Genomic DNA, 10,081 nt, shown 5'->3' with positions numbered 1-10,081 from the left:
GAAGAATAAGAATAAGAATAAGAATAAGAATAAGAATAAGAATAAGAATAAGAATAAGAATAAGAATAAGAATAAGAATAACAATAACAATAACAATAACAATAACAATAACAATAACAATAACAATAACAAAATAATAATAATAATAATAAATAAATAAATAAATAAATCAAAGAGACCTATTATTATATATAACCGTTCTCTTAACTCTTAACATGCCACCAGCCTTCCTCTAGATGTTTAGAGAAATTCAAAAGAGATCACAGATTTTTACAACTATTCTTTTTAGTTGTACATATTACTTATGCAGCCCTACATTATACTTCTGTCAATCCCAACAAACTCTCACATGTGGCTAGCCATAGTAAGGGTTACTTAATTAGTGTTACATACGTTACTTAGTGTTATAGGGATTACTCCGTCAGTGTTTTAGGGTTTAATCAGTAAATGTTATGATTTACTTAGTTAGCATTATAGTGGTTATTTCATTAGTGTTACAGGGGTTACTCGGTTAGTGTTACATGGATTAATTAGTGTTACATAAATTATTTAATGTTATATAAAAATCGATGCATGCAATTCCAAACTGATTTCGATTAGTTTGTTATAACGAGTTTATAAAGTTGTACAAATAGCTCACTTAGATTTATTGGGTTGTAATTATTGGGATTTTGTAAGCCTTAGCACTTGACAGGTTGTCGAGTGTGGCGGTAATACCTCTGATTTAGGTGTATGCTTCCGCAATTTTATTTAAAGGTTGTCTATTTTTCCTCTATTTATTGTTTATTATTAGTTAGTAAATCGGGGGTGTTACACCTTCTCTAGATCATTGGGCCGCATATAAAATTCATTTCCAGCCTAACTTATTATTTTGGCTATAACTTCCTCATTATTCATGTATCAGAATCGGGCTTATAATATATCATTGGAAAACTCTTTTTGACCCCAATCTAACTACACTATTATTGGACCGTTATCATGGACCAAACTAAATTGGACTAGCTATTTTCATTAATTGACTAGATTTTCGAAAACATAAAGAAGGGTTTTAATAAAAACAACCGCATAACTAGACTTTTCACACTTTCACTTCCTTCGATAATCATTTACGTGAAAGATATTCATCACTGGGTTTGATTTTTGGGGACACATTTGGGTGTCTACATCAACATAAAATTGTTCCAATCCGAAACTTGTTCTAGACTTTATTTCTTCTAATAAATATTTTAATAAGAGCACTATTAAAAGATATACACATAAGCACATGTAACAAAAATTATTATATACACATAAATATATATATACATACATATATATATATATATATACATATATATATATAATTTAAAAATAGTCAAAAAAACATAATACCTTAATATTCTATTTCAGTATAATCACCAACTTCATCCTAATTGCTGGAACAACAATATTCTAGAAAAAATGAATCATTATTTTGTTGTCATTAACAACGTGATGTTGCTTCTTATTTGGAACTATTGAAAAATAATTGACGAAGTAAACTTTTCCTTCAATCAATTTTGGACGAAGGTGTTGAACAAAGGTTGCTTTAATTGAGGTATGAACGTAATCAGCCTACAACGAAAAATAAAACATTTAGTTAATTTCATAACTTGATTAAGCCACCTAAATCACCAATTTTAATTTTGTTCATAAAAAAATTAATAAAAAAACTAAACAGGTTTATGAAAAATTAATTTATGTATACAAATTATAAATTTACCTCCTCGTTCAATATATAAGACCATAAACAAACTTATTAAGTTATCTTGTTTGCAGAAGTTTAGTAAGTCAAACAAGCTAGAAACTCGTACGTTGATGTTCCAAACATTTTTGGCCGAATTTAATTTTTGAATTGATTTAGATATTTAGATCTACAAAACCAGTTACAAAACATAAACATACAATCATTACATATCCCAAATAAACACAATATAAGTACTATAATTACAAATATAATAAACATGAACTTTAAGCTATAAATTACTTGGCCATTGATGATCTAAACCTGACACAATATTACTAACACAAAATTTTGTATTGATACAAAATTTTCTAATGTCGTATGATGCATTAATTTATAATAAAAGGTTTCACAATTTTTATTTTATTTTTTTATCATTTTTTAAAATTAATTAAATTTTAATTTAATTTAATCTATCACATCATAAACGCTATTATCAAATTTATCTTTTAGATTTTTGCACTTATCTTAATTATTTTTTTAATTTTATTTGTGGTTTTTAATCTACTACGCGAAATTAAAATTTTAGATATCAAATATAATTCGTTACTTTTACTTAGATGGTTATATAATTTTTTTTTTATCATTCGTCACTTTTTCTTAGGTGGCGAGTGAATTTTTTAATTATAAACTAAAAAACAAATCTAATTTTTGATTGGTCGAAATAAAACCTTTGCTTATGTGGCGGCCGAATGCTCCCGAAAAATGCCTACTTAATTTATATACTTAATTTTACTATAGTTTTGTGCCCGGACAATGCCCGGATTGTCTAAAACTTTTTAGCTTCAATGTTAAATACGATCGTATAACCACTTTTGATATTGTATAATATTTAGACATACGATATCATATCGCTTACATTTATATAATAGTGTACTTTTTTAGTTTTATTTATAAATAGATAAGATATAATGTTATTATTAACTTGGTATTTTTTTATTGTATTTAAATTAAATCTAATGAACTGAAAGTATTTTAACCAAACTAAAATTATTTTTTCAAAACTTATTTTTACTGATTACTTTTTAAAATGAATTTTATGATGGAAATAGTACTGAGTTATAAAATATTGATTAAAAATAATAATTAATTTTGTATATATGAAATATTATAAGTATTTCAATAATAAAACATTATACAACATTTTTTTATCTTTAAAAACTATCCAAAATTCGCTTATTTATCATCATATGTATCACAATAATATTTATTTGTCGCCTACGCGACTCAACACTTGGCGAAAAACTGTAATGCCAAGTGTCGATGTCTCATGGCCTGGCTGCGAGACTGACTTTTTATACATTAGTGATAAGATATTAGATTATTATATCTCTCAAAAACACACAAAGTCATACAACCTATAAAAATTTAGTGGGGAGCCGAGATACAATTTGGGCCCTACTGTTCTAGCTATAGCAAAACCTATCCTAGTAAATATATGAGCAGCATCACGTGCCCCAATGTCTTGCGTTGTCGAGAATTTCTGAATCCGCTTCATCATTGCAACAGCCTCCTTCTCTAATTCCCCAAGTGAAGAAAATGAGAAGAGAATGAAACCATATCCAATCACCTGACAGCTTCAGACTTAACCTACTTCCGATGAGCCGCATTAGCCACAAGGCCCACAACCCTTCCAGGTTTACTGTCAGATAACCCAGACTGTGTCTAAGGAGAAGACCCTATTAAGTCAACATAGACATTGCAACCACGATCCTACGAATAAAGTAACACATCTTCGGGTCTAAGGGCCCCGTCGTTCCCTCGAGACAACCCAATGACAACCACCTTTCTAGCTGGAATCCCAAATCGATAACAAACATCAACAAGAGTATCTCGCACAACATTATGCCGATGTTTAATACCCACGATACCAGCATACGACTCTGCATGCTCATCGAAAATATCCTCTGTAAATACCCTTGAACAAGCAGTGCACGGTGTCGAGACAGGGAACAATGGAACCCCCAAGCGGTAGCACAACACACATCGGTAAGTCTTTGCATTCATTTTCCGACCCAACCCCGGATCGTTCAATGTTTATAAGGAGGTCGAAGCCAGAGGCTCCCTTCTTCTGGCGGGCTATGCTACCTTGTGATTCTAGGAAGTCGGGGATTCCCTTTGCTATTTATTCTTCCTGTTCTTCGGGTCTCCCTGAGATAGCAAAATGTTGTCCATTAGACTTCCGCAAGGAACAAAGGCTGTTTGTGATGGATCAATCAAAATGTTGTCCATTAGACTTCCCTGAGCGGGAGCTACAGTGCCGCAGACATAACAAATAGGAGCGGCCCGAAGCCAAGCAGAGGTGTGATCTCCCTGCTGCGATTTCCACAATACTGATTGTCGAGGAGATAAAGAGAAGGTGGATTCTGCAAAAGCAGTAGCCTTTGTGAAATATATATCTGCCAAATTTTTCATGAGTTTGGGGGAGGGGGGCAGCGACCTCACTAGGATTACTGTCAGACTTCGCCATTCTATTGAGCAGACTCAACAGATCCTCAAAGGCTCGACCAAGGCCCCAACAAAACCAGCATGCCGTAGAAGCTTTGTCTGCAACCCAACAGACTGTATTATTATTATTATTATTATTATTATTATTATTATTATTATTATTATTATTATTATTATTATTATTATTATTATTAAAGTTATCACTTTTTCTGATCGTTGGTGGGTTCCTCTTTGAGGCAGGATGTAGACCTTCCGCATCCTCGTAGTAAGGCTTCAAATAGCTTACATGGAATTAAGGTTGGGTGTACCTTTAATCTCTCCGGTAATTGCAACCGATATTCAACAGCACCCACTTTCTTCAACACCTTAAATGGACCATCGTGCCTTGGGATCAAAGCCCTTTATGCCGTTTTGGTGCTAATCTTATAACACAACTAAATGTGTTAAATTAATTAAAACACTTATACTTCAGACTTGTTCAAATTTTCAACAATTAAACGTATGAAGTCTAATAATTTAACGAACACTTAGGCCTTATTCTTTTCACCTTAAAAAAATAATATTAAGTATAAATAATTTCAGTTCAGTAAAAATAAGTTCAGTTCAGTAAAATTAATTTCAGTTCAGTAAAAATACGTTCAGTAAAATTCAGTTTTCTTAAAGAAGAATTATAATAGAAAATCAGTAAAAATAATTTCAGTTCAGTAAAAATAATTTAATTTCAGTAAAAATAATTTCAGTTCAGTAAAATTAAGTTCAGTTCAGTAAAAATAAGTTCAGTTCAGTAAAAATAATTTCAATTCAGCAAAATTAAGGTGAATCAAACAGGGCCTTACCCTGCCAAGTTAATATCCCATCATAGATCCACTCACCTATATCTTACCCAATTTTAAAGTCGACCAAGCCAATCAAGACCTTTAACAAAACCCCGCCCCATTACACATTCTTGTCTCTAAACACCCTTAACTAGCCTAGCTAACATCAAACCCCAACCACGATCAACAAGTCAACAACCAACTCCTCCACCAAAACGGAAAACAAAAATTGATAAGCATCGCAATATTGACCAAAATTGCTAGTTTACACCAAGTAATAGCCTCATCATATGAATTAAAATTTGAACCAACTTATAAAAAATGGGCCCATAAATAAAATTCAAATTCTAATTTTCCATAGTTGACCACGACCGTAATCCCACATACAGTTAATAAATAATCTCTTTTCTTCTCTTCTAGAGAGAGAAAGAAGAGAGAGAAAACAAAAGAAAAGAAAGTAGGCGTTAATAAAAAGCCTACCTTTTTTGCCAATTCAACTGTCTTCTCCGTGTTCAACTCGCGTTCTACCCAGCCTCACACCACCACCTCCACCATTCTCCCCAATCAAATATAATTAATTTCTTTGTTTTGTTTTTAATTCTAAGGGAGATTAGATTCATCTACTCTGATTCAACAATTTTTTTTTTTTTTTTTTAATTTTTCTTTATTGTTCAATTATTGACGAAGAATTTAATCTAGGGTTTTCTGTGTTTGATCGAAGTCGATCTAATTGTAAATTTGATAATATAATTAATTTGGGGAAAAATAAAAAATTAGGGGAATTTTGAGGTGAATATTGTATATGAGATTGATTTGTGACGGAAATGATGTTGACCTTATTAGATGTGTTGTAAAGTAATATGGCCTTGGTTGTTCATTGCTTAAATCATGTCGCTTTACATCGGTCGCGAAGCTTCAAAGGTGTCTTTCTCTCTCCTCTTTTTTTTTTTTTTTTTTTTTTTTAATTTTTTGAATTTTTTTTTTTTAAAAATTGGAGTAATTTTGGTTGAATTTTTGTGTATGATGAAGCTATGGAAGAGATTTTGTGCGGAAGTATCAACCGAAGTCAATCTTCTTTTGGAACATTGGAAGTACATTTTAGGAGGACTTGTTTTTCAGGTTTGTTAATTTAAAAAAAAAAAAAAAAATTAATTTCTGTATTTTTTTTTGTTTAATTTTAAGGTTTTAGGTGTAGATGAATTGGTGAAGATTCAGTTTATGTGTTGGTAGTTTTGTTTAAGTTGTAGAATATGAAATTTTCGAATTGCTCGAATCGATGTTAGGTTTGAGGATGACTGTCTGTAGATTGAACTGGAGAACTTTGAAGTTGTATTGTTTAATTTTTTTGTAGGAAGTCAATGTGATAGTTTTTTGCTTGTTTGATGCTTGATGGTTTTTGGTAAGGAAATATCGAGTTTTTAATCGAATTCGTAGCAATGCATTTGAGAAATTGACAATGTAGCATGTTCTGAGGTATTAGAGAAAATGTGTAAGATATGGTTTTATTCTTGGAGTATTATGGCAATCATATAATAATATGAGCTCATTAAAAGTAAATGATGCATATGAAAAATTGGACACTTATTTGTCTTTAGAGTGGTCAAATTATCATGGTCTTTAACACTGATCTTGTTTCACATTAAGATGTTGATTGCCTTTTCTCGGTGTTTTGCAACATGGTTTACCTTGAAATTCAGGGTATTATGAAGGCTGGTTAGAAGTGTGAGGTTTTTAAATTTACGGGTTCTTCTTTTAACCATAGTACATCTAATATGTGAAATGACTCTTTTACAGTATATTCACGGTTTGGCTGCACGAGGTGTTCATTATATACATAGGCCTGGCCCAACGCTTCAGGATGCGGGTTTCTTTCTTCTTCCTGTATGTTCATTATCCAAATTCTGCTGATTGATTTTTCTGTTTAATATCTTTGATATTCTTATCAATGAGTTTGTATTTGTAGGAACTTGGAGCAGACAAGGCTTACATTAGTGAGACTGTATTTTCCTCCATATTTATAGCCTTTGTTTTGGTAAGGCTCCCTTAACTCACTACAGCATGGTTTCCTTTTTATTATATAGTGTAATATGATAGTTTTAGTTTACCTAATAGTTTGCAATAATTCTGTTAGATTTCTAGCTACAGATATGGTTTTTGTTCTGGTATTATTTCTCTGAATATTTTCAGTTATTACTTATTAGAAAGACATTAATTTAATAGAGCAAGCCTGTTGGCATGCTTATCTACTAAAATCAGTTAGTTACTGATGGCGTTGAAATCAGCAGTGTTGGCATTTTGCTGACCAACATATATTTGCATTTTCTCAGTCTTGATAAATAATGCACCATTTAACTAATCAACTTTGTTGAATTTGTCATATCTAAGGAGACCTCTTTGCGTATACATAGTGGAAGTAGGTTTACTTTGTCAAGGAATCGTATTTTATTGTTATAATCATAAGTTCATAACCCTTCAATTGTCTCTCTCTTGTATTTGTTATCTGTTCATTAAAAGCAATTAATTGTTTTAAATCTTCTAGATCCAGTAAGACAGTGACTGCCTGACTGGTGTTAAATTTCTTATAACATTATTATCCATTTTTAAGTTATGATTGTATGTTTTCTCATGATGTAATAATTTTTTTGCAGTGGACTTTTCACCCGTTCATTCTCAAAAGCAAAAGGTTCTACACAGTTCTAGTGTGGTGCAGGGTCCTTGCATTCCTAGTTGTAAGTGATCATCCGTTTTTTCTCGAATAGGCTCTGTGCATTGTCATGCTTAGAAGGTTTTGATAGAAATTAATCAATTATTTTAGAAGTAGTGCCTTAGTTACCAGCCTTACAGGATTATATTCTGCTGGATTGTAAAAGTTAACTTCAGGTTTTTGACAATTCATCGCAATATACTTTGAGTAATGTTATAGGTTTTGCATTGTCTACGTTCAGCTTATTGAACTGTGTGTATATCAGCTTTGACTTTTTGTGATAAATTTGTATTTTGAGCTTGTGCTTTATTTATTTATGGACTACTTTTTCTGGCTCACATTATGAGAAACGTAGGATCCTATCAGCCTCAGCTGTGACTTTTGTGCTGTTTCATTGCATATTTGTTTTGCATTTGAATTTATACTAAAAATCTATTTTACTACATATTTATTGTGCATATTATTATAAAAAAAATGTTCCAGTTTACCATAAACTGTATTGTTTACCATAAACTGTATTCTTCATGCTACCATGACAACAAAGTTAATAATATTGTTGCTTTTAATATTTTGTTCAGGCGTCACAGTTTCTTAGGATCATCACATTCTATTCTACACAGCTTCCTGGTCCAAACTACCACTGCCGCGAAGTAAATCTTTACTCCCCCTTGTTTGTTTTCACATTTTCACGAGTTTACAGTTTTTCTATTACTCGGTATATTATATGTTTTATGTTGTTATAATGTTAGATGGAAGTTTTCATTACAATTTCATTATGTCTATTCTGATATGAGTGACGGCTATGCATACAGGGCTCAAAACTAGCTACTCTCCCACCTCCACACAGTGCATATGAGGTCCTTTTGATTAATTGTGAGTTTCTATGATTAAAATTTGATCTTATCTGGTTGATATGTGTTGCAATTCTATGCTCATTATAGCTTGCCTGTTGCAGTTCCTCGAGGGGTTCTCTATGGCTGTGGTGATCTCATTTTTTCATCGCATATGATCTTTACTCTTGTGTTCATTAGGACCTATCAGAAATATGGCTCTAAGAGGTAAATTCTACAAAACAAATACACTTTTTCACAGTTAAACCTATGCTCTTTTTTACTTTTAGCGAATATCTAACACTTCTATGTAAAGGGAAACTTTGAGGATCATGGCCTGATTCTTCACTCTTAAACAAGCAAGTTTGGAAAAAAAATTAGTTCAGATATAATTATATACTGTATATAAGGATTACCTAGTTCTTGTTCTTCTACAATTAAAAAACAAAATAGTTTACGTATGTTTAAGTGAGGAGATTATTAATTTCAGATGAAACTTTTCTAAGATCAGTAAATGGAAGTTAGGTGAAGAAAACGAAATTCATGTTCTCAAACTCTTTTTAGATGGTACTCCATAGTTGTTTTAAATGTAATTATATCTCTCTGTTGCTTCTTGACTAGTCTCTTTCTTATAATAATGGTGTTTATCTGGCTGTGCTTGATAATTTATTGTTGGGATCAATCCAGGTTAATTAAGCAGTTGGGTTGGCTACTTGCTGTGGTCCAGAGTTTATTGATCATTGCATCTCGCAAACATTATACCGTGGATGTTGTTGTGGCGTGGTATGGGTTGCCTTCATTATAATCTCAGAATCCTGATTTCATAATACAGTTTGCAGATAATTTAATTTAAAATGCACTGTTTTATTCTCAGGTATACGGTCAATCTGGTCATTTTCTTTGTTGACAAGAAACTTCCTGGTAAGTAGTGCTTTATGAACTTCTTTCTCTACAAGGATTTACCGGTATCATGTGTTAAATTCATGGTTTATGGTGCCGCAGAAATTCCTGACCGATCCAGTGTCGGTGCATCTCTTTTGCTTCCCATAAGCAACAAAGAAAAGGATAGCTGGAACAAGGAGGAAAATCACAAGCTATTGAATGGAAATGGCGTAGATCCCATGGATAGGGTACGCACTTTGTTTCAATTTCCACCTCTTTCATTTTTTCTTTATTGATATATCTTTTGTTGATTAGTTTGCTTGTGAAATCCCACAGCGACAACGAAATGGAATGAATGGGAAGAACCTCGAGGACGGACTTGCAACTCACAACGAAAGTGCAATTAATGGTGCATAGATGAAGCTTCTGCAGCAGCAACTAATTATGATTGAATCCTGTGTTTAGGAGTTTGGATGAATGGTCTTGTTAATTCTGATTTTAAAATAGAATGAAATTTTGGTTACTGAGATTAATCATTTGCCTCGTCCATGTAGATTCTGTTATGTATAAAAAATTCCAATTTTCAAATTAATTCAGTTTGTTAGATGAGTAAAAGTAAAATATAGAATCCTTCTGATGA

General features: G+C 32.0%; 1 protein-coding gene across 1 annotated transcript; it reads left to right on the top strand.

The window, feature by feature from the left end:
• Nucleotides 1–5,443: 5,443 nt before the first annotated feature.
• On the top strand, nucleotides 5,444–10,081 carry LOC145616544 (phosphatidylinositol:ceramide inositolphosphotransferase 1-like). The gene is made up of 12 exons (XM_081671289.1): nucleotides 5,444–5,946; nucleotides 6,055–6,144; nucleotides 6,820–6,906; nucleotides 6,989–7,057; nucleotides 7,674–7,754; nucleotides 8,308–8,379; nucleotides 8,542–8,602; nucleotides 8,685–8,787; nucleotides 9,247–9,342; nucleotides 9,434–9,480; nucleotides 9,562–9,689; nucleotides 9,778–10,081. The coding sequence occupies exons 1-12, from the start codon at nucleotides 5,914–5,916 to the stop codon at nucleotides 9,856–9,858; spliced, it is 948 nt and encodes a 315-aa protein (XP_081527415.1). The 5' UTR covers nucleotides 5,444–5,913; the 3' UTR covers nucleotides 9,859–10,081.

The sequence above is a fragment of the Chenopodium album genome, chromosome 26, assembly GCF_948465745.1.
Source record: "Chenopodium album chromosome 26, dcCheAlbu1.1, whole genome shotgun sequence".
Lineage (NCBI taxonomy): Eukaryota > Viridiplantae > Streptophyta > Magnoliopsida > Caryophyllales > Amaranthaceae > Chenopodium > Chenopodium album.
Note: the sequence above shows the minus strand (reverse complement) of the source record. Positions and strands in the feature narration are given on the sequence as shown.

Excerpts from the sequence above, each read along its gene's own strand:
- LOC145616544 (XM_081671289.1), top strand. The coding sequence starts at position 5,914 with ATGTCGCTTTACATCGGTCGCGAAGCTTCAAAG. Across the intron at positions 6,907-6,988 it reads CGGGTTTCTTTCTTCTTCCT|GAACTTGGAGCAGACAAGGC; the intron begins GTATGTTCATTA and ends TTGTATTTGTAG. Across the intron at positions 8,380-8,541 it reads CAAACTACCACTGCCGCGAA|GGCTCAAAACTAGCTACTCT; the intron begins GTAAATCTTTAC and ends CTATGCATACAG.